At 50.4% G+C, this 24,335-nt stretch overlaps 1 protein-coding gene and 2 long non-coding RNA genes across 6 annotated transcripts; 1 reads left to right on the plus strand and 2 right to left on the minus strand.

Moving 5' to 3' along the window:
* Positions 1–219: 219 nt before the first annotated feature.
* LOC106007912 (transport and Golgi organization protein 1 homolog) lies at positions 220–13,217 on the minus strand. The gene is made up of 6 exons (XM_087209851.1): positions 13,041–13,217; positions 10,421–10,554; positions 7,656–7,742; positions 2,993–5,612; positions 650–960; positions 220–374 (listed from the first exon to the last, which is right to left on the minus strand). The coding sequence occupies exons 1-5, from the start codon at positions 13,183–13,185 to the stop codon at positions 785–787; spliced, it is 3,162 nt and encodes a 1,053-aa protein (XP_087065977.1). The 5' UTR covers positions 13,186–13,217; the 3' UTR covers positions 220–374; positions 650–784.
* Positions 13,218–13,288: 71 nt separating this feature from the next.
* LOC101716483 (uncharacterized) lies at positions 13,289–20,596 on the plus strand. 4 transcript variants are annotated; one of them, XR_015450726.1, is made up of 5 exons: positions 13,289–13,616; positions 14,354–17,265; positions 18,553–19,226; positions 19,388–19,429; positions 20,569–20,596. It is a non-coding gene; the product is annotated as an uncharacterized LOC101716483 (long non-coding RNA). The 4 variants fall into 4 exon arrangements; XR_015450727.1 differs by lacking the exon at positions 19,388–19,429 and having other exon boundaries at positions 14,354–16,730; positions 17,129–17,265; XR_015450725.1 differs by lacking the exon at positions 19,388–19,429.
* LOC147828473 (uncharacterized) lies at positions 16,631–17,790 on the minus strand. The gene is made up of 3 exons (XR_015450728.1): positions 17,343–17,790; positions 17,135–17,252; positions 16,631–16,765 (listed from the first exon to the last, which is right to left on the minus strand). It is a non-coding gene; the product is annotated as an uncharacterized LOC147828473 (long non-coding RNA).
* Positions 20,597–24,335: the final 3,739 nt, after the last annotated feature.

Raw genomic sequence — 24,335 nt, forward strand, 5'->3', positions numbered from 1 at the left:
GGGAAGAGCTGCATCTCCCAGTGCGCACCTGCGGCCCAGCAGACAGAAAGCCGCCTCAGTGGTCAGGAGACCCTGGGATGGTGCATGCCCTGGCCTCTTCTGAGCTATTGCAGAGGGTCTGGCAGTGTTTCCATAAAGACACCCTAAGTTCTCCACATGAAGCTCAAAATCCACCTAAAAATGACAATGCCAAAGACAGGCTGGCAGGCATCAACTCACCATCTTGCTGAGGTAAGGCATGAATGAACTATGCTTCGGGACTACGCTTTCCAAAGGGCTGGTGTGGGCCGGCTCCTGCCTGTTCATCTCTTGCTGGCTCTCCGTAGTACCTCCTGGGTCAGCTTCGGGGCCTTCTGTCGTAATCACCCCTAAAACTGGGGAAAATGGGCACTCAGCTTTAGGCTACAGGAGAACTGTGTCTGTTAAGTTTAAATATTCACCGAGTGGCCTGGAATATGGGTTTCCCTGAGGACAGTTACAGGGAGAAAAGCTCCAGAACCCCCATCCGAGCTGCCTGGCAGCCCCAGCAGGAACCTCTCGGAGCACAAGGGCTCTGCAGGAATACCCCAGATGGAGATGCCTCACGAGGCTCCTCGCAGCCAAACGCCGCTAGATTAGCCAGGTCTGGCCTCTCCTGTTTTTGCCCCACCTGTCTGGACTCTGCTCTCGTCAGCCTGGGGTTCCAGCCTTCAGCTCTACTTCTCTGCATTATTCTCCCCGACTCCTGCCTTCAGCAGCAATGTCCTGCAAGGCGTTGTGAAGATGCTTCTGCTGGGCGGGATGGTCAACAAGCTCTACCTGGGGCTTCGTCCTCCTTGGGATTCGGTGTCTGTTCCTCGGCGGAGCCGCCTGCTACCCTGGTCGCCGGCTGGCCCCAGGGGCTGGGCTCTTCCGGGAGCTTCGTGCCAGCATCTTCCGTGTTCTCTCGAGGGAACAGATCGCTAGGGGGCGGCTGCGTCTCTGAGGGGAGAGGAACCACTCAGCTGCTGGATACAGCTGGCTGCCCGGCAGCCCCACAAGCACAGCCGGTGGAAGCAGAGCTTTCCTTAGTCCACACAAAGGACAGCCATCTACACTGTCAAGTGCATGAAGGAGCCGTTCGCTGCAGGTTTCCCACACGCCTCCGTGGGAGGGCCCTCAGTAAGATGACTGCCCTTGGAAAGCAGCAGGTACCCACACCAGTAAGAGCAAAGGAGAGAATCTGAAGGAATGTGGGCTCAGGCTCGGCCTTCCGGGAGGGGCGGCCTTGGAGGAAGGCAGCTCTGAGCACTCTGAGAGCTGGATGCAAACCCATCGCCTGCCAGAGCCTCAGGGCTCAGCCAGCAGCACCCTCGCCAGGCCAGCATTAGTTCTTTGCAACCTGCTATTTCACTTGGCTTTTACTCTTTTTCTTTTTGTCCTCAGTACCAGGGATCGAACTCGGGGCCTTGCACTTGCCACACAGGCATGGCGCCACTGAGCTACATCCCCGGCCCAGGGTATTGGACTCTTATCCAAAACACATCCACTCTTTTTTGTCTGTTTGTTTTTTGGTACTGGGGATCAAACTCGGGTCCTTGTGCTTGCGCAGCAGGCAGCAAAACCACTGAGCTAAATCCCCGGCCCCTGTCTGTTTGTTTTTGAGACAGGGTCTCCCATGTATTCAGGGTGGTCTTGAACTCACTATGTAGCTGAGGCTGGCCTCGATCTCTGCGTGATCTTCCTGCCTCAGCCTCCCTAGTGCTGGGATTACTGGCATGAGCCACCACACCTGGCCAAAATATAGCCACTTTGATGAAGGGCAAAAATGTTTTCTTCCCCCGGTTCTCAGGAAAAATTAGCACTCTGGGGAGACAGTGTCCTGCGGCTTTCTGTCCTCCTGGGCTCTGCACATGCCTTGGGTGCACACACTGAGTGTGAAAAGCAGTGGCGACGGACAGCAGACCCTGGACCGGGTCACACAGCCACGTCGGCATCCTGGCTGGGGTCACGCTGACCAGTGCTGACTGCCTGGCTTCTGCGTGCGGGCCTGGGAAGTGCCCGCCTTGGCTCCATCCCAGATCAGCCTGTGGGTCGCAAAGGTCACCACCCTGGACAAAGGCAAAGGAAGAACCCCAGGCCCAGGGCAGGTAATGAGCAAGCGACCGCCCTCTACAGGCAGAAAAGAGCACGACAGCCACAAAAGGCGAAGTGTGGAGGAGCTAAGCCAGGGTGTGTGGAAGCCAGGCTGGTCGCTTCTTGGTGAGAGGACAGTTATTTTAGGGTTAAGAACCCTGTTCAGCCAGAGGTGGTGGTGCGCACCTGTAATCCCAGCACCTGGAAGGCTGAGGCAGGAAGATTCCCATGAGTTCAAGGCCAGCCTGAACTAAACAGCAGGACCCTCAAAAGGTTAAAAAAGAAGCTGTGTTCACTGCTCAGGAATGCTTTTTCATAATCGCATGTGAACTCTGTTAACAGGTCTACTTTGAATATCATTTTCTTTCTGTATAACTTTCATCTTTCTCTTTAGGTTTTTGTAAGTTTCCTTTTGAAAATGCTAACTAGGGGCCGGGGATTTAGCTCAGTGGTTCTGCCACCTGCCTCACAAGCGTAAGGTCCCAGAGTTCGATCCCCAGTACCAAAAAAAAAAAATGCTAATGAGTATCAACTGTCCTAAGGGAAGACAGTAAGAAATGTCGCTGCAAGTGGGGGATTTAGCTCAGTGGTTCCGCCACCTGCCTTGCAAGCACAAGGTCCCGAGTTTGATCCCCAGTACCAAAACATAAATTCTTCCCTGGGGATTTAGCTCAGTGGTTCTGCCACCTGCCTCGCAAGCACAAGGTCCAGAGTTTGATCCCAGGTACCAAAAAAAAAAAAAAAGAAAGAAATGTTGCTGCATGTTTGTGCCTAAAAGAAAGAAGGAAGGAGAGGACATTGGGCCTCCTCCTGTAAGCCAGGGACTCTGAACAGAACATTACAGACCCCCCGCCGCCCCGCACCTGCCCCACCCCAGGAGGCTGAGGCAGGACTCTACCTTGGGCAGGTCCCCTCCAGCAGTCCTCCAGAGTCGGGGCCGTGCTCAGCGGGACGGGCTCTTCCTCGGCCAAGTGCTTGTACCTGACGAAGTAGATGAGGTCCTGCACGTCATCTAGCACGGCATACTCTTCCAGCACATTGCTTTCCTTCGCCCCCAGCTCTCTGTTCCTGGTCGTGCGGGCATCCAGCATCTTCTCTGCTGCGCTCAGGATCTGCGCCTCGGAGGCCCGGAAGACCTTGTCCAGCACCTTGTCTGCGTTGTAAGGCAGGCTCTCCTGCTGCGCCGCCTTCAGCTTCAGGGACATGTCCTGCAGCATAGCTTCCAGCTTGAGGACATCCATGTACTTGAGGAAGCGCTCCAAGACTTCCAGGTCCTTGAAGACGCTGAGGATGATGGGCCAGTCTTCCCCTAGCGCAGCGAGTGGACTCTGCCGGGACAGGTCATCTATGGGGTATGCAGGGAAGGGCCCCAGGCTCCTCGGGTCCCCAGCCTTCTGGGCCTCCTCAGAGGGCTCCCCCGAAGGCCTCTCCACAGGCCCTGTGCTGTCCCCGCCCGGCCACACCCCCACCGAGTCTTCCTTCTGCAGGGCCTCACGTGGGCCTGGTGAGGGGGCCTTCTCCCTGCCCTCAGGCTCGCTGATCTCTGGTGCCGGGGGACCTCCGTCCTCTCTCCCCACCACAGCGCTGCCCAGGCCCCTACTTGGCCCATCTCCCTGTCTTGCTGCAGTAGCATTTTCGTCTTCAATCACAAGAATCACGTTAGGTTCCTGCTGGTTTTCTTCGGCTGCTGGATCGGGGTGAATGGTCCCTAACTGCGCCCCTACAGAACCTCGTGGGTTAATAGGCGGCTTCCCATCCCCGACTTCCGGGTGAATTTCTTGAGACTGTTTAGCACTGACTGCATTTTCATCTTCCAGCAGCTCTTCTGGGAGCTCCTCGTCGCCCTCTGGCTCCTCTTCCTCCTCCGTCCTCTCCTCGTCCCCCTCTGTCTCTTGGGCATGGGAGCCTGGGGCAGCCGCACCATCGGGCAGCTCCCTCTCCTCTGCTGGGTCCCTCTCTTCTGCCTCGTGCTGAGCTGACTCCATTTCAGTCGCTCGCTCCCTGAGGGCAGCATCTCTCTGTTGCAGCCGGGAACGATCTCCCAGAGGGGGGACCTCCTCTTCCAGTTTTCCTGCCAATCTCACTCCATCTGGAGGAGGGAACAGAGGGTGGCCTGGGGCTGTCAGGCCTGTTTCCTCTCTCTGCTCTTCGAGTTGGTGCCGCGCTGGGCCAGGGTGCAAGCTGGGCCCCGGGGCCGCACCCCCAGCCACCTGCACACCATCTGGGGTCGAGGTGTGCAGATCCTCTCCGGGCGGTGGCACAGCGCCGGGGGATTCCTGCTCTCTCATCCCCTCAGTCCCTTCAGTCGCCCGACTGCCCACACCGTTCAGAGCAGAGCCGCTCTCTGGGCCGGCAGCCGACGTCTGGGCTCCAGGTCTTCCCTCCCTGAGTGTGTCTTCTGCATCGCCCACAGCTGCTTCCTGCGGGTCACTGTCTCTGTTCTCAGAAGCTGGCTGAGGGGCGTCCTTGCCCTTTCCGGCAGCCGGCAGGGGCCTCAGCCCCAGGCTCGCAGCAGAGCCGTGTGGAACTGTCCCTCCGTGCCGGGCAGCCTCGAGTGGGGACTCTGGTTCCTCAGCATCACTGCCATTTTCCTTATTGTCAGGTTCTGTGTCCATTCCTGAGTCATTTTCATCATTTGTTTTAAAGACTTCTACAAAAAAATCATCTAAGTTTTCAGAGTCAAAATAATCTGCCACAGCTTGTGGCTTCCCCTGTTCGCTGCTCTCGGGGTCACCTTCCTGTGCTCCTTCTGAGTGAGAGCCCTCCAAGTCTTGCGTGCCCCTCTGGCCGGAGGCGACAATGGAGAACAGAGTGCTCCCCCAGGTGGCCAGGATGCCGTTCTGGCCGGTTCCCATGCTGGGGTGCCGAGCTGCCACGGTGCTGTCCTCTTCCTCCAGCCCGGGCTCCGCTGCCCGGCTCGGCTCTTCCCCGCTGCTGAAGGTCAGCAGCGGCAGCTCGTCCAGGCCGCCTCCATTCCCCTCCTCCTCCTCCTCCTCCTCCTCCTCCTCCTCCGAGCAGGCCTCGGCGTCCGGCGCCTTGTCCAGAGCACCTTCCGGGGCGGTCACCAGCGCAGTCGCCTCGTCATCCGACACCATAGCATCGGCAGTGGAGCCGAACTTGGTCTTCAAGCCTAGAGCCATCTCCTTCGGGAGCTTGTAAGTGTCCACCTTCTGCTCAGCGGAGGCGGCCTGAGAAGTGCTGGCCCTGCTGTCCTCGCTCTGCGGCGCCCTCAGCTTCCCCTGCAGCATTTCTTCCAGCGCCTCTGAGGATGGCGCCTCCGCCCGGGCACCTGGGTCAGCGTGGGGCTGGTGCTCCGGGCCGCCTCCCTCGGCGGCACTGCTGCTGTGGGCCTTGGGCTCGCTTCCCGCGGAGCCCTCCGGAGGCTGCTCTGCATGTGGAGGCGCTTTCTCAGCATCTTCAGTTCCAGAGTTATAGGGTTCCAAAACCCCTAAGAGTTCTTCTACGTTATAGTTATCAAACATATCATTTCTCCCATCAAAACAGACAAAGTCTGTCTCCTGGAAGGGAAAAGGAGACATTAGTGTGTGACTGACTGATGTCGCAGAGCAGCTCTTACCTGTGCTATGACAGACAGAATCCCACACTCCCCCGGCGCTAGGGGTACTCGGGGTGACCCTGGCCGTGGCTCTTCCTGGGCAGTTGGCGGCAGGAGGCTGGACCCACTGTCTCTCCAGTCACACCCTTCCTTCCCTTCCTTCTGTCCTCGGGGAGCAGCTGCCCACTCACATGGCTGGTGACTTGGCTCAGGCCCAACAGTTTCTGTTTGGGACCTGCTGCAGGGAAAGGAACTTCTCCGGCCCTCCCTGCCACCGGTTTCACAGGGGCCTGTCCCTCGGGTAGGGCCCCCCGGCAGCTAGCTCAGTCTGCGGCTGGGTAAATCTCCCTCATTCTAGACTGCAGTTCTAGAAAGCCTGTTATTTTTACTTTTTCCTAAAGCATGGGGCATGTTTTCCAAAAAGCACAATGAAAAAATATGGCAACATCTTGGTCTTCTCCTGCCTTACTCCTGGACTCTCTATCCGTCTGAGCCAGATGGGAGAAAGTGGGGTGTCATTTGTTGGGTCCCTGGCTCCTCCGATCAGCCCACTCCGGAGCAGTGAGACCCTGTGCCCCTAACACTGCTGCTCTGCTCCCAGTACAGACAGGCAGCTGCACCTTGCTGTCGGGCTCAGCCCCATGGGTCTTGGTGGGGATTCTCCTTGGACATCAAGAAGACAGACCGGCTTAGTAAGTATCTTGGTGAGAAACGGGGCATGGGAAGTAGGAATTTAAAGGCACAAAGAGTGGCATTGAGGCCTTCCCACTTGGTTATGTGAACACTAGACTCAGCGAGTATGACCCTCACTCTGCGTCAGGGCTCCAGGTGGCTGTCGGCCTCAGGACCATCTGCACATCTGTATTCTCCCTCTTCTCCACCAGGAGGCAAGCTGGCAGCAACTGAGTGGAACACTTGCCACCTCCTTGGCACGCCTTCCCGGTGCCCTGGGGAGCCTGTCCAGGGCAGCACCGGAGGTCACTTCCTCTTCCCCTCCTGCGCGTGCTGAAGGGAAGTGTCATGGGGAAGCGAAGGTAGCGTCCAAGCGGGTGAGGCCCCTGTGGCCGGGGGGCTCACACTTGAGGCCCTGGCCACCTCTTACTGACAGCGAAGCCCGCAGGCAAGAAGAGTGCTCTTATGCCTCCGAGATCGTCACAAAATTCTGAGACTGGAAACAGCTCTCACTCTATCTACTCTGCAGCCTGTTTCATCTAGGAGCTGTCCTTGCCCACAGCTCAAGTGCTTGGCAGCCACACGAGGAGCTGCCCAAAACTGGCTCAGGGAGGGTGGACACCAATCACTGGAAAACCTCAACCTCCAGAAAATAATCGGCTGGAATGGGGATTCCAGACACAGAATCCCGTGAAGTCAGGGCCACAGATGGGAGCACCAAGTGTGCTGTCGGTGCCCGGTCACCATCACACAGGGCTGAGACTGGCTCCACAGGTTCCCTCCGCCCGATCTGTAACCCAGCAAGGTCCCTTACATCAGTGTCCAACAGGAAGAAGCCACTTGTAAGTCTGCACTTCTATCCCAGTACATAAATTAGAGTTTGATTAATTTATCCCTATCTCCACTATACTACAAATGTCTAATAGTGTTCAATGGTAGTTTTCAAATTGGGATACCTACTCCTTGTATTTGTGAAATGAAATTATCTACCTCTTAAATTTAATAACTGGGCACAAAGATATTAAGTTCTTAACTTGTCACACACATAAGACAGCAAAGAAAAGCTCTGTCTATGGCTATCCAGCCTGCTATCTGAACATTTGCTTCATGTATTGCTAACAAGCAGATTATGATATGATCTTGTGTAAATGCTTTTCAAACTTTGCTCATTTTGCAGGTAGCCTGATTCCAAATTAAGATCCGATATATAAATATTAGATTGTTTTCTTCCCCAATTAAAACAAAGACTCGCAAAAACAATTAACTGAATATATAACTAATAAATATATAAGCCAATTTATAATTGAGAACAAAATAGAAATCCACAACTTACATCTGCTGGGACTTGTAGTTCCTCTTTGGCATATACTTGTTCTATCTTGACTAAATCCTTTGGGAAATATCCAAAAAAAAATCCAACCTGTATGAAAAAATGGGCAACAGGGACAGATGTCAATCAAATTCTGTGTGAGGAATATAAATGAGACACTTCTTAGCAGTGTCAGGAAATAAGCAGATAGGTAGATATAACCAAAAGAGACAGACACTTGCTATTATTATTACACTGGGACTGTATGTCAATAAAATTAAGTGCAGAATACTGTTAAGCCAACAGTTCTAAATCTTTGTAGTTTTTTCTATATTCAGCTTAATTTTAATCACAGAACACATAAAGTTAGATTTTAGAAGAAAATAAAAGCTTTGCATAAGAGATGACCGTATATTACATGACTAAAACTATGTGAATCAAAGCTCGTCAGAAACACAGCCCCAAATAACCTCTAAAAGGAATTTACCTGAACATTTCACAGCACTGCTCATAAACCAGCATGTAAATCTTTCCTAAATCAACAACAACAGCTAGGAAGACTAACAAGTAAAAAGAGAACTTTTGAAATATACGACCACTACATCAAATGGCATATACTGATATTATGTACTATCCCAGCTTTTTAAGAAACTACAAGTAAATGGGGAGAACATAAAATTACAATGTAACGCATACTTATCTACATGCCAAGCTTCAGTTTCATGCAAAATAAATCTTGTAGAGAACAGAATCCCATTCATTTTCCACATCAACAGGTGAGCTATGGAGCAGATGAGCAGAAAGAGGCCCTGAGAAACACTCTGTCTTGTACCAGCTGTGGCCTGAGAGGGAGCCACAGGCTTTTCCCCATCATTAAAGAAGACCAATATGCAAACCAAATACAGTGAAAGAAGCAAAGGACCCTTATCTCTGACCCTAAAATATTCGGAGAGTGGTCCTGCTGTGGAACCCATCTGAAAGCCAGCATTAGTAGTAGAACACTGCCTAAAGATTAGACAAGGTGGGTACTTAAAAGCTGCCTTACTGGCAGACAAGTCCGGCACTACAGGAAACCCAAAAAGACTGCAGAATAAAAACTAAGAAACAGAAGTGAGAAACAATCATTTCCCAAGGATACGGAGCACAAGATGAGGGGAGAGCCTGAGGGGAGTGACTCTCCTTCCTTCTGGGGAAAATTCTATTAAGGCTGAATCTGGAAAAGGGCAACAAACCAGAGATACATGGAGAAAGGAAAACATCTATCTTAGCTTAATCTTTGCCATCCGAGGCCTCAGGTTATCTAAAGCTTCCTGGTTTTACATGAGCTGGTATCCCATTTCTTACAATCTGACAAAAAAAAAAATGGTGCAGAATCCTGGGAGCTTGTGACGGAAGGATCTGATGTCTAATTTTGCCTCCATGCACATCCCTGCCAAGGCCCTGCTGCTCTGACTGGGGGCGGGTGCTCTGCTGCTGCTTCCAGAGGAGAGGACAGACTCATGTGCGCTCCTCTCAGAGCAAACGTAAGGAAGGAAACACTGAGAAGGCGACGGGAGTGAGTGGCTCAGCCAGCACTTGGCGGGTGACCATGGCACAGGGGCCCCCAGGCGGGGCCTGTGGGCAAGCAGGCTTCCGAGAGAAGGCAGGACCAGTGCTGCACCCCAGAAAGAGGGTTTCCAGAGGTGCACGCGGTCATGGGCCTAACCATGGCAGGAGGAAAATGCAAGTCCGGCTCCTATACCCAAAAGCTCAAGGATGAAGAGGGGAGAAACATACTAACTGCTAAATGAAAAATGCAGTGTCAGTGAATAGAAAAACAGTTCCCAGAATCAAATTATCAGGACACCTGTCTGAAAAATGGCTGTGCCTGACCACTTGACAAGTCAAGATTCTTCCCAAGGACTCTGCTGTGAACCTATTTTTATTGTGGGGCTTTTCCAGCTTTATTTTCTGCTGCTTGTTTGGCGTTTTACTGAGGGTGAGAACTTTCACAGTTGGGATAATCTCTCTAAGTTCGAACCATCCCAAGGCTGTCAAGCACCCTTGCTACTAGCGGAAATAGTCCCCATATCACACTTTGTAAAATGGAGTGGCCAAGTCGTGTAAGACTCAACCAGGTCACTCCTAGTGAATCCCCTCATTAAAGCACCATGGGGTCACCAGCTGCCATGTCTGATAGCAGCACACCCATTAAACTGGCTGGGACAGCACTCCCGGGAGGCCCCACAGGCGGGAAGTGGCTGAAAGAAGAGCAAAAGGTGACCAGAATTGTAATAAAAAGCAGACAGGGAAGCACACGGACACAATACTTTGCTTTCTTACAGAGTAGTGACAGCACAGATGACTAGGTAACTGCTCCTAGAGCTGATGCCTTTTACAGACAGTAATGACACAGAAGAAGGAAGGCACAGAAAGTCAGCTTAGGGCATGCATGCTCGAGCCGCTACGTCACAGCTTACAGGATTACGTCTACTGCTGTGAATCCTTTTTTGAAGGAAGCAATGAAGCTAAGACTTTTCACCATTTCAACCTCTCTTTTGTCTGCAGCACCCCAAAACTTGATCCTGAAGGGTGATAGCCAGAATTGGTTCTATTCTGTTTCGGAAACCTCTGCTGAGCCCTGTGCTGGGCCAGGCCCAGGCCCCTGGGAACACAGGGCCGTGTTCTGTTTTCAGTCTGGCTGAGTCAGTGGGCTCACTCAAAGACCCCAGGAACACTGTCGCTTAAATCTACAGTGCTCGACGACTCTATCAAAGTAAGAAAATAAAATGTGTCAAAACTTTACTTACGTTTCCAGCCCAAAGTTCAGGCGATCCCCCTACCAGTTTATAGTAGACATGTATAGAGTCACCTTTTTTAAAATTCACAAAGCGACAATCCGGGCCTGTGAAATCTCCAACAGCTTTACCCCAGCACATTAACACTATTATAAGGATAGAAAAGAAAAAACAACATATGTTAGAATTCAACCTTCACAGTGCATGCGGATTTATCAGGAAGTGTAAGAATCTCACTGTAAACGACAATTGAGGGTTTCCCATACTCTGCGATTGCTTCCAGTGCGCAGGCTCAAAGTCTATGAAATCCTTAGAACCTTACTGCTGTGAGCCACAACATCCCTGCAATTAGACAAGGGAGGGGAAAGTGTCTGTCTTTCCCTCTGGCTGCTGCCAAGAATCAAAAGCCTCGTCTCCCACTACACAGGGCGGGAACAAACTCTTGGTTTCCTCTCTTCCGCGCTAGGCCTGATTCTTCTGCTTCATAACCACAAAAAGCTTCACTTGGAAATGTGTGTATGGCTGTGCAGACACTGACTGGATGGAGCTCGGCACAGGTAGAGGTAATGCAAACTGGAAGAACATCTGCAGCCCCAAGGGGTCAATTAGCACGAGCTCCCACCAGCAGGCCCTGCCTTTAAGCTCTGCGCCTGCTCCCAGAACCAGTAAACACAGGCAGTTGTGTTTGCAGCCAAGCTGTTGTCTCAGAACAGGATCTGGGTAAGTTAACATACAGGATCTGCGTAGCTTAACTAGGAAGAGAAAGTGACTTCTTATGAATCCTGTCCCAACAGCAGGCAATGTTTACTCAAAGCAAATAATGTTGATTGTACTCAACATCAGGAAGCCTTTAAAAGAAAAGAAATCCTACCCTTATTTATATTTTTCTATATGCTAAATTAAAAAATGGACATTTCATTTGGCAGGGACAATGCCAAACTATAAGAATAAGTTAATAGCTACCATCCTTATAATGTGATCTAGAAACTGGGAGAAGTAGTATTTTTCCTTTTGTTGACAAAGTACATGTCATCTTCTGATGTGGGATGAAATGGACATTAAATGTACCTAGATGGCAGAAACAAGGTAGAAATGGAAACAACACATTTTCTAAAAGCCAATTTTATATAATGTACTCAGTATTATTCAGTATTAAAATATGTACTCAAGGAACAAATGTGCGGATTTGGAGGGGGTAGTTTGTTTTTAGAAGCTTCAATGTGGTAATTTTGCGATATGTTGGCATCTTAATTCACATCTGAGTAGGGGGCCAGGCTGAAGGGGTTGGGGCAGATCAAGGCTGGGGTTCTACCAGAATGCGAAAGGGCAGTGTTTCTCTTGGCCCCTTGGGTCCGGGGACTTGCAGTAACATATCAGAGGGCAGCATGGCCAGCCAGGCCTGCTCCCGTGCCTGCTGTGCCTGTCTGCATAGAGGGCCCTCAGGCTCTGTCACACCCTGTGTCCCCCAGCAGCTGTCTGGGCCTGAGGAGGCTCAGGCTGTGGTCTTCAAGGTGACTTCCTGTGAGGAGCCAGGTGGGACACCGCTGGGCAGCGAGCAGTGCAAACTCTGCAGGACAGCGAGCAGCTGGCTTTCTCCAAAAAGCTTCAGGGCCAGCGTGGCAGCCTCGGGGATCTGCCCTCGGGTCTCCTCCGGGAATAGCTACCGTGAATTAGCCTTACTGTGCTGTACTGTGCTGACTGTCCTGCTCCTTCATGGTATTGTGGGGATACAAACTTTCAGATTATGACATTTGTTTTTGGTAACATCAGTTTGAATATAAAAGCTACCCTGCAGGTTTCTCGCCCTTTGCACATGGACAGTCTATATGAATTTATGAACATCACTGTCGGTGAGTTAAGGGCTCCTGAGGCCCGGCCTCCCTGGGCCAGCGAACCCAGGGCGAGGTTCCAGCAACACCAGCCCCAAGGCCTCGGCTGGCTGGGCTCCAGCCCCCGGAGGGGCTGCGACGATGGCCTAACAACCCTCTCCCTCCGAGCAGGAGGATCTCCGCCGCCCCCCGCCCCGCCCCCCCCAGGCCTCCGCGGGCCTCAGAGCCGGGCGCTCAGAACACACCGCGCCAAGATTCTGGCCTCGTTCAGATCCTTACACGAGGCCTGGGGGTCGAAAGAAAACACACCCCAGTTCCCAAGGGCAGCTAGGGGGAGGGGCCCGCACCCCCACATTGCCCTGGGCAGGCGCCACCCACCCAGTGAGGCGGGTGGAAGGGGCCCTGCTGTCACTGGAACCCGAGCCCTCAGGGCGCCTCAGCGGCGGAGGAAAACAATGTCCACAACAAGTGGGCTCGTAGCCCGGGAGACCGGGTGGGGGTGGGGGACACGGGCCAGGGACCCCCGCCTGCGACCCCCGGGCACACCGTGATCCCCCAACCGCCCCAACCCTGGCCTCCCTCGATCCCAGTCCCCCATGTTTCCCCGCCCGCCCGCCCTCCCTCCCGCGATCCCCGGCGATCCCTGGGTACCCCATGACTCCCCACGGCCCCCGGACCCCTCAGGGCTCCCCTTGACCCCCATGGGCCCGCGATCCCTCATGGCTCCCCCGACCACCATGGGCCCGCGATCCCTCGTCGCCCCTGACCCCCGCGACGCCCCGGCCCGGCGGCCCCGCACTCACTGCTGCACTCGGGATCACCGCAGCTCTTGAAGTCCGAGAAGCGGCGGCCGCGGTCCTGAGACCGCTGTCCCCTCACCCGACCGGGCGGCCCGGACAGCAGCAGCGACAGCAGCAGGGACAGCTGCAGCGCTCGCCCCGCAGCCATGTTGCGATCCCGCCCGCGTTGCCGGGGGTTGGGGCCACGTCAGCTGCGTAGCGACGCCCCGCCCCCGCTGCCATGACGACCGCGCGCGTCGCCCCGCCCGCCCGCCCGACGCCGCCGCACCCGGCCGAGCTTCCTCGCGGGACTCGCTGGCTCCGCGGGCCGGGCGGCGGACGGACGGACGAGCGAGGCCGACGGCGCCCCAGCCCTGCCTCGGCGGAGACCCCGGCTCGGGGCGAGGGACGGGTGTCAGGCGGGCGGCGGAGCTTCCCACGCGGCCCGGGAGGACGCGGCCTGCGGGGCGGGGCGGGCACTGAGCCTCCAGCCGCGTCTCTCTGCCGCACTGCGGAGCTGCCGTCCAGCAGCAAGCGCATCTGCTTTTCTCTGACTAGGAGAGAACATCTGGCTTAAGCCATCATGAAGCTGAGTTGCCCGTAAGTCGGACCTACCATTATCATTATCGTTATCATTATTTAGCCGAGGCAGGTGGCATTTGTCTGTGGCCAGGGTTCCCCCGCGCCTGTGTCTGGTTATTCTTACCCTCAGCAGCAAGCCTTCCACCTGGCTTCTCACACTGACCCGACTCCCAAAGCCAGCGAAAACACGCGGTCCGCAGTGCTGCGCCCAGAAGGGGACGGACGGTGCTGGCCGAGCCGTCCCCTGGCCCAGCTCTGAGGCCAGGGCACGCGGGCTCCGCCGTCCTGCGCGTCTAGTGTGCGTGGGTGTGTCGCAGGCTTGGGCGTGACTGGCAGGCATCTCTAACTTACTGCGTAGGCTGGAAACCACACTGCGTTTTCTCTCAAACCCTACCGTCCAGCCCTCCTGACCTCAGAGATCAATAGGAAAGACACTTTAATGGCTCTGGCCCGGGGGTCCAAGCGCAGAACTTACTGACCAGTCCAACTTCGTTCCTCTCACCCCGGTCCGAAATGCGTTCATTCCACAGCTGTATTGAGACGTGATGGCCCACAGCACACTGCACGTTTAAAGTGTGCAATCCGACAACCCTGGACACACCGTCACACCTCTGAGACTCTGAGGAGTCCTCCTGCTTCTCTGTAACCTCTCCCGCTCCCCTGACTGCGGAACCCTCTGTCACTCTAGATTGGTTTGCATTTTCTAAAATTTGACACGAATGGAATTATACAGCTTGCACTCTTTTCTTTTTCAGCCCGACTTTCCCTCAGTATAAGCACCTGAAATCCGCGATGCTTGCCTTCCCTGCAGTGCCCGTGAGGAAGCCAAAGCCACCTCCCAGCTCGGGGTCTAAACATTGCTCTGCTTCCACCCCCACCTGCCCAGTATCTGTTGTCCCGGTTCCAGCCAGGGATATTTTTAAATGTGAATTTGATCTTGTGTCTCCTCGACCAAAGCCTTCCTGGGGCTTCCCTTTGCCCCTGAATGCAGTGACTTTCTTGTGGACCACACTGTCTCATTTAGTCTGACCACTCTCATCCCTTAGCCACTTCCTGGCAAGCTGCCCTGGCTCTGTTAGTTCAGATTCACCAAGCCACACCTGCCTCTGTGCCTTCACACTTACAACTTTCCCAAAACTTCGAGTAATTCTCCAAGCAGTCTTCTTGCCTTAGTGTCCCCATGTCGCCAAGTCTCTACGACAGGGGACAGTGGCACGTCACATGGCAGAGCCCTTCCCCAGACACCCTGCATAACAGGAGTGCTTCCCAGGAGCAGGGCCCACACCCATTTGATTGCTTTCAGAGCACTCACCGCCTGCCTTGCATTTGTTTACCCAACTGACAGCTTGCACCCTAACGCAGATGCAAGCCCCACAGCACAGGGCGTGTTGTCATGTCCACTGCTGTCACACCAGGACATGGGATGTCTGCAGTGGGCCAGGTACCTGACAAGTGACTGTTGGATGAACTGGCTCCTCACATGCTATCAGTCTGTCACACTGTTAGGCCAAGCCAAGACCCCAGATGTAAACAGCACCTGAGGAAACACCAGGAGAAAGGTGTGGAATGTGCTCCCCTCAGCGGTGGCAGCCCCAACACTGGGAACAGCCCACATGCCCCTGGTGTTGAACAAGAATGCTCTTCAGTGGAGGGTAGGGAAGTCCCACTGTGCTTTTTTCCTGCACTACCAGAATATTAAAGCACGTGAAAAGTACTTTTAATGTTTCCTACTTCCATTTAGAATAGAACTGGAGAAGACTGATGAGTGGAAAAAGCGAAACAGCAAAGTGACCTGATTGATTATTACTGTGCTGATGTCTACACTGAGTCGGCCTTAGAGGTCCTTCTGTGTTAGGGCTGAAGAACGGGCTGCTCAATCTGTAGAGTTTAGTAGGTTTTGATTTGGCTGCATTCTTTCAAAAATTTTTGCCTTAAAGAGATAGTAAACGGTCCGGTGGATACTGAGAAATCATTTCTCCACTGAGCATCATGAGGTGGCAGTGGTAGTTCTTCCTAGCAGCAGATGCTAATCCAGTGGATGACTCATCATTCATTTTTGCTCATAACATTTGAAGATGAGACACTGTTGCTTAACCTAAACTCTTGTTTTTTGTTTTTTTGAGACAAGGTCCTGCTGTGTAGTCTAGTGTGGCCTTGAACTCACCATGTAGCCCAAGTGGGCTTCAAACTTGCAGTGGCTCCTCCTACCTCAGCCTCCTATGTGCTGAGATTATAGGCATATGCTACTTAATCTAAACTCTTATCCCAAGTGTGTCATTTGTTAACACCTCAAGTGGGATTTTTCCTGGATAAAGGCTGGGTCATAGTCAAAAGTAAATGTGTCTATGTAGGGTGGTGAGGACATAGAAATATAGGATAGGGAGGGTTGCAGACCTCAGGGAATTGGAAGTCTGAGCGAGAAGGTGTCTTTGTTGCCTTGTCCTCGAAGGCACACAAGGCACACAATACCTAACACTTGTAAAGTAACCGAGGCGAGGTTCGCTTTGGCTCGAGGTTACAGTCTGTGCTCCAGCTCCAGGGCATAAGCAGCGCAGCACAGGGGCTCGGGGAGGAAAGCTGCTCAGGCTTGGGGTCTAAAGCTGCTCAGGCTTGGGGTCGAGCTCCAGAGAAGGGAAGAAGTGGGAGTGAGAAGCACCGGTCAGGCCACGCCCCAGCGGCCCGGCCCTACCCACCAGACCCCGCCTCCAGTAGCCCGAGGGCTGTGTCTCCCCGGGGTCCAATCCTCTTTAAAAGCCCCGCCCAGAACACAAGAGGCCTCTGGGACATTCTAGATCTGAGCGCGACAGAAAGTGAGCGGATGCACCTGAAACAAGCGGGAGAGAGCATCACAGAGCCCTTGCGAGTTGGCCTTGGTGCCATCCAGGAGCCTAGGGAGGTTCAGCCCTGGAGTCCCAGGAGAACCTCCCGGCCATCAGCAGAGGAACAGTCTGCGGAAGGGTTGCTGAGGACCTCGAACAGATTTACCCTCCCCCATTAAACATCTGAAGCAGACGGAATACATACGGGATAGTGTTCAGACGCTGGACAGTGAGCCGGAGGAGCAGGGTCCCTGGATGAAGCCCAGCGGGGGAGATGGGTGCGATCCGTGTCCCACTCACTCGGAGTCCGCAGGTCACAGCCAGGGACGGAAGCAACAGGAAGTCGCCCTGAACCAGAGGCGGGCTGTAAAGTTGGGGTAGCCAACAAGTAGAATTCACAGAGCAGAGTATAGGCAAGGGAAGAGCTCTGTGTGTGTGTGTGTGTGTGTGTGTGTGTGTGTGTGTGTGTGTGTCGGGGGGAATTCCAGACATCTGTGGGGGCCTCCTTCAGATCTGCTGAGTGACAGCAAGCACATGCGTGGAAGCACGTGGGGGAAATTTATAATATTAGCCCAAAGAGATCAGATTCCACTGTCTTTAAGGGTAACTGAAGAGTTGTAAGTAAATCCTAGTAGTCTTAGTAAAAATAAAAAACACTACAATTGGTCATAATAAAGAGAGAAAGTGACAAGAAACACATTTCTCTGTCAGGCTAACCTGCAGTGTTGTTTCCTGTGGGTATCCTGAGGTCTTCTGTCTTCCTGCCCTCCTCCCAGAGTTTTGGCTTTTGTACCAGTGTCTAGGAGACGGCTCACCCTCACACGTTGGCTCTGTCCTGAGGATGACAGGTAACTCTACATTCTCATCATAACCTTCAGAGGGGAGCTGCTAGAAGATAAACAGGTGTCTTGCTATCGCCAGTTACCTCATGAGTAAAATTGGGGGCATGGGGGGAGGACTATCCTGCCACCCGGTCAGTGCTGAAATGTGTTTTGCTCCAAGTCCTATACATTGAAGAGTTAAAGAGGAAAGCGAGGATGGGTGGTAAAATTTGAGCTAGGCTTTCATGAATACACAGGAGTTAGAGTCTAAAAAATAGAGAGGAGAGGGCAAATGAAGAAAATAGCTTAGGAAAAGGCACAGCAGAAAGTGTTGTGTACAGGACAGTAGGAAGCCCCATTTCCCTACAGCGAAAGGGTTCTGCTGGAGCGATGCAGGACGAGGTTGGGTGACTGAGACGGGTCAATTAGGAAGACCTTTGGAAACCAAGCCTGAGAACTTGGAATAGAAATATAGAAAGCTAGGGCCGGGGATTTAGCTCAGTGGTTTCACCACTTGCTGCGCAAGCGCAAGGATCCGAGTTTGATCCCCAGTAGGAGGAGAGGGACAGGGAGAGGGAGAGGGGGAGGGGGAGGGGAGGGGAGGGGGAGAGGGGAGGGGGAGAGGGGAGGGGGAGAGGGGAAATATAGAAAGCTACCAGGCTTGAAGGAAAGGGATTGTATGACTGAAGCTTAAGTGAATATCCTGGTCCAAAAGCCAGGGCGTGCCCGGCAGAGTACATCTCTCCCCAGAGTGGAAGTCCTGTGGAGGCGAGAGTGCTGCTGGGAGTGAGTCATACTCGGGCCACTTCGTCTGCCAGGATGGACTGTTTGTCCAGCCCAGACAAACAGTCCATGTTCTATCGCACAGATAATGAAACTCAAACATCTGAAATTGCTACTGCTGCATAGGTGTACATACCAGTTCCTGTTTCTGGTTCCGCCTAATTTACCTTGGCACTATTTGCACAGAAGTCAAATATTTGGTGCCTTGAGACAAGTGCAGAGCAAATCTGGGGGTGTGGCCTGTACACGTCACTTTCCACAGTGCAGACTGCCTGGCTTTGTCCATTTAGCTTTCAGAGCTACTTCTTTCCCAGGAAAACAGCAAAGGCGGGGAATGCAGTCCAGAGTACTGCGCTAGGAAGCAGAAGTCCAATGGCATGACCTGAGACAGACTCGGCTTTTCCGAGTCTCAGATTCCTCATCCGGAGCACTGGGGCCAAGGTTAAGGCTTTTTAGGGATTTTAAACAAGCAAATGAGAAATGCATAAAATTGTTGTTTATGTTGTTTAAATAATTAAACAAAAATCTCAGGCAGTGACAGCCACTATAGATGACTGAAGAAGCACAAAGTCTTGGCCACCAATGGCCTCGTCACCAAGGAGCTGTTTGCAGACAGTGCTCACCCCGAAACTTTCCTCTTCTCACTGAAGAAAGCAGGGCCTCTCGAAACTGCTCAGACTGTGCTGGGAGATCCAAGTGTCTCCAAGAAACACAGAGGGCTGAGGAGGATAACATGCCATCCTGCTGACGGCTAGACGAGGCAAACCTCCTGATCCTCAGTGTTTCAATCTAGAAACAGCAGGACCATTGTGAAGTCTGTATTCAGTCCTGGACACCAAGCAATCACTGCAGGAAAAAGAAGAGTCTCTGGAATTAATACAAAAGCTCATTCCTACCTAAGTCCACATGGAACAAGAAGTGGAATTCGTCAGAGGATCAATGGTGATGCCACACCCAAGTGGTGAAATGGAGACCCCAAGCATTACCTGACACTGGCTTATTTTTACTGATTCCCTAGACCAATGCTGTCCAATAGAAATACAGTCATCAACTGCATATATAATTTAAATGTTCTAGAAGTTGTGTTTTAAAAGTGACAACAAGCCGGGGATTTAGCTCAGTGGTTCCACCGCCTGCCTTTGAAAGCGCAAGGTCAGGAGTTTGATCCCCGGTACCAAAAAAAAAAAAAAGTGACAACAAAACAGGTGAACTTAATTTTAATAATATTTTATTTAATCCAGTATATTCAAAAGTTATCATTTCAATGTGTAATCAATATAAAACATTAATGAGATAGTTTATATTTTTTAGTCCATAAGAAATCTGAAATATTTGGGGTTTTTGTTTGTTTGCTTATTTTTTTCAGATAGAGTCTCGCTGTGTAGTTCAGGCTAGCTTCCAACTCAAGGTAATCCTCCTGCCTCAACCTTCTGAGTGCTGCAATTACAAGCATGTGCCACCACGCCAGCCTACTTTGAAATCTGATGTGTATTTTACAGCATATCTCAGCAGATCTGTTACACTTACAGATTACCATAGCACTAGAAAGCAAGGATTGAAAATTAACACCAGAGCCATACTGTGTATTTGCACATTATTTTATATATACTTATTTTAAAGAAAAACAAAGCTGAAAATTGTGTCATAGGATTTAAACTGTTTTGGGCCAAGCTCTCTTGCAACTTCTGCAGAAGAGAGAAAGAATGATTGAGGCTACCTCAAAAACCCAAACTTTTTGTTTGCAGTCAGAGGTTGAGATTTCCATTGAAATATCTGAGGATTTTATTGCCATGTCAGGTGGATCTAAAATCTTTAAGTAAAAAGTACAAGCTGTGAGTCATCCTAAGGCTCCTAAACTGCTCATGCTTTTATGGTTTCTTGGCTATCTTAAACACATTTACTTCCTGACAAACGTAAAACAATGAAGCTTTACATTTAAATGGGTAATAAAACAAATTGCATGAAATCCCTTATTCTTTTAGACAAAACTATAGGAAACCAGTTGTGGTTAAGGAGGGGAATAGACCAAGTAACTTGTTTACATAAATGTTTGCTGACCCAACTGTATTGGTACTGTGACTCGGATCCTCTTATGAGTTGCAAAATATATTATATATATCGCTGAGCCTGATTGTGAAATGTCAGTAGCACCCTTAGTCCTGGCAACAAAAGAAAAGTGTCCTGGTCACTCCCCAAGACCCCTTTTCAGAATGCACCACCCTCCCAGTTTGAGATGCAATGCTTGAGGCTTTTGGTACAACCTGATCAGTTAACAAAGCACCTGTGGTTGTAAATATTCTGTAGTTTCTCTCATCAGCTAAAAGGAAAGGATTATAAAATCAATATGTAAATAGCCAAAAGGAAAATAATCCTCAAACCCCAAGGCCTCTGTGGTCCGAATTACTTTGCTGTACAGATTTTTTTTTTTTTTTCCATTAAAAGCTAACACCACCTTTGTACCAGCCAGCTTTTTCCATCTCTGTGAGCAAATACCTGGGAAAAACAAATCAGAGGAGGAAATATTTATTTTGGCTTATGGTTTCACAGATTTCAGTCCATGGGCAGCTGGCCCCAAGACAGAAACAACACGGTGGAAGGGAAAGCTGCTTACTCGGCGGACAGGAAGCAGAGCAGAGGGGCAGAACCTGAGCGAAGGCAATGGGGAGCAGATACAGCGGGAAGGTCACGCCCCATGACCGCCTCCTCCAACGAGGGTCCGCCTCTCAACCGCCGTTCTTCCGTTCCTCCGGCTCCGCTGCGGTGCCTTCGCCAGCCAGGCGCATAGTCCAGTCTCTGCAGCCAAACTGAGGATTAGGGCAACGAGAGCACGGTCCTGAAGGGCGGCTCAGGCCTCCGAGTTTATACTTTCTGACCTATAGGAGTAGCCTCACTTTGTTCCACTCCCATGTTCCTACACTTGTTCTCTCTCCCGCACTAGCTTATCTTAAATCTAAGTTTGAATGAGTTACATTGTTTTTAATTTGTCTTAATGGTCCACTCAGGGATACAGTTTGAATTATTGGACTGGCTGTGGAGGTATCCTTCCTTCCTTCCTTCCTTCCTTCCTTCCTTCCTTCCTTCCTTCCTTCCTTCCTTCTCTTTTCTTTTTTTAATGAAAGCACATGTTTTTAAGTGGAACCTATGGGAATATAATTTGAGACTTAGTATGCAGAGTTATTAGAATGGCAATTATAACTAAATAAACATACATCAGTTCACAGTAGCTGATCTCAATTAACCTGGTATGGGCAGCTTTCTCCCACATAGAACAGCAAAATTCCTCGTGACATTGGCATCTACTGACTTTGTGCTGAAGTGGTCAGGAAAAGAAAGGCAGAGTTGATGACTAAGATAACAACTGAGGTGTGAGGTGTTAGCAGTAGTTGTTATGTTTGTAGATCTCTTTTTGGACACAAAATTCACCACAGTGTGATTATGTATATTTAAAATTGTACTTATGTTTGTGCATATGACGTATGTGTACACCCCAGCCAAACCTCATTGTGAACATGAACATTAGTGGATACTTTAGTGCAAGTCTCAGCAAACTGTGACCCACAAGCCAAGTCTAGCCTCACAGTTGCTTGCTTTTCTCTTTCTTGAAACCAAATTTGACTCATACTGAAAATGAACAATACCAAACTTCACATGATCAAAAGAATCTACCAGTAATTGACCTGCATGACTCAGGAAGCAGAATGTCCTTTAGAGAATGACAATGCAATCTTGTAATCTTGTAAATGCCCAGGATACAATTAAATTTCATCAGAATGCAAAGAGAAAAATGAGAATCATAAGAGAAAAAGACATGTATTAAAAATATTTGTGAGATGACCCTGTTGTTAGGATTAGCAGAAAAAAATTTAAAGTAGCTTCTATAAATACGTTCAAGAGAAAATAAAGAGAGAAATCCCAAGGACTAAATAGTATGTGAAATTAAAAATTCACGAAATAGGCTTATCGTCAGTTTGTGAACTGCAAATTTCATCAGTTAACTTGAAGACAGACCACGTGGGATTATCCAGTCTAAAGACCAGAAAGAAAAGGGCCAGGGATTTAGCTCAGTGGCGTCGTGGTCATGACTTGGATCCCCGGTACAGCAAAGAGAAAAAAAAAAATGACGAGAAAGAAATGGAATGAGGAGACTCAGTTACTATCAATAACAAGGGGGTCTTATGCACATACAATTAGGGTCCTAGAAGAGAATCTGAGGCATTATTTTATAGGATAATGCAAAAATGCATTAAGGCATTGATGCAATAATGGCTGAAAATATCCCAAATTTACAAAAAAGACAGTGATCTACGAAGCTCAGTGAATGCTAAATAGGTTAATCACAAAGATAATTATATCTAGATTCATTATAGTCAAACTAATCCAGTAAGGGAAAAAGTTTTAAAGGCAACCAGAGGAAAGTGATATGTTATGTTTGGCAAAAACGATTAAATTGATAGCTGACTTATCAGAAACAAAACATAAAAGGTCAATGGGTTTACAGTGTTGGAAAACAAAACTGAATCAAGAAGTATTCTTCAAAACTGGAAGTAGAATAATAAATAAAACCAGGAAATCCATTGCCAACAGACTCCACCCTAAGACATGTGAAAAGAGGGCCAGGGATTTAGTTCAGTGGCACCACACCTGCCTGGCAAATGCATGGTCCTGAGTCAAATCCCTGGTACTGCAAAAAAAAAAGTGAAAAGAGACTCTTCAGGAAGAAAGATGATTCACCAGGTGGAAACCGTAATCTGTAGTGTTTTGAGTTATCCTTTGTGGTGTAGTAAATTTAGTGTTTTTGGGGGGGGGGATTGAGACAGGGTCTCATAATGTAGTTCAGGCTGGCTTTGAACTCATGGGGATCCTCCTGCCTCACCCTCCCCAGTGCTAGGATTACAGGTATGCACCACCATGTGGGCAATTTAGTAATTTAAAAGAATAGTCAGTTATTATTTCTCCCTCTTCTGTAGCCTAGCCAGACTTCACTGGATGATTCTTCTGCTCTATGTCTTACTGTCCAGGGTCACTCACTGGAGAGTGGAAAGAGCTAGGAGTTCCAAGATAGCTTCAGTCACACATCTGGCGGTTCAGCTCTGGCAGCTCAAATGGCTGGGACAGGCCTGTTTCCCTCCAAGTCTTTTAAACCATTCAGTAATCTAGCCTAATCTTATGCATTTGCCTACTGGATTCTAGAAGATAAAAGTGGAAGGAAATGGCTTCCTAGGACATAGTCTCAGAATTGGTACGGCACCACTTTGCCATGTGTTGTTCATCAAAACAAGTTAAAAGAAGGGCAGGGGCTTTAGCTCAGTGGTTTCGCCGCCTCCTCCTACGCAAGCACAAGGATCCGAGTTTGATCCCCGGTGTGGGACTGCATAACCTTTGTTCCTTTTCTCCAGCCCCATTGTGATTAAATGTGAGTTAATGGATAAAGATGCTTGTTAGTTTTGGGACACTAGATAAAAATCTGTAACAGACCTAAAGTCCCAAAGTAAACTACTCAACTCCTTGTTTGCCTGGAACTGATGTTCTGGACACCACAATCTATAGAACAAGCTGCAAATGTCTGCTGACCATCAATACGTGACAGTCGACCACTAACCTTGTCCCCTTTTCTTTAATTCTATATGTTAACTTCCCCCTCAGCCCCCTATAAAAACAGCCTCGGACTCTGAGCCAGTTGCCTCTCTAAGCTACTTTGCTTTGGGAGTGCCGTCTGGCCAGACTAATAAAGCTCTGTTTTACTTTCCAACTTGTCCGGTGTGTTCCTTCCCGGGTGTTCTTCGCTGTAGTCAGCTCCTCGGAGGGTTTGGTAAGGCCAGCGGTCTTACACTGGAACCAAAAAAAAAACAAGTTACAAGACCAGCCTTGATTCATGGGGTGGGAGAAGAGACTTGCCTTCTCAACAGGAGAAGCAGCATGAACATGTAGAAATGTGATGAACTCGTGCTGGTTATTTTAAAATATAATCCATCTCAAAAGGGAAGGAATGAGAAGTACTGCAAATATTAAAATGTAGGTGGATATAAAAATCAATATATATTTTTCTTTTCAAATCTTTGATATACATATTGAGAGGATGAGAATGAGCAGAAAACACGAACATCTGAGGCTAGGCCTTTATTAGGGGATAGGGTGCTGGGCTGTTTCAAACAATGGCGAGAGCGGAGGCCAGGGGCTGGCTAGGGGACCTCTTATATGGGCAAGGGGCAAGGGGCAAGGGGCAAGGGGCGGGGTGGGGGGAGTGGACACAGGACGTAGTGGAGGTAGATGTCTGCCTGCAGCCAGAGGTGAGGTTTAAATCCACTGGCAAGATT

The sequence above is a fragment of the Heterocephalus glaber genome, unplaced genomic scaffold (genome assembly GCF_053883595.1).
Source record: "Heterocephalus glaber isolate CG9 unplaced genomic scaffold, H.glaber_assembly_v1.0 deba00001067, whole genome shotgun sequence".
NCBI lineage: Eukaryota > Metazoa > Chordata > Mammalia > Rodentia > Bathyergidae > Heterocephalus > Heterocephalus glaber.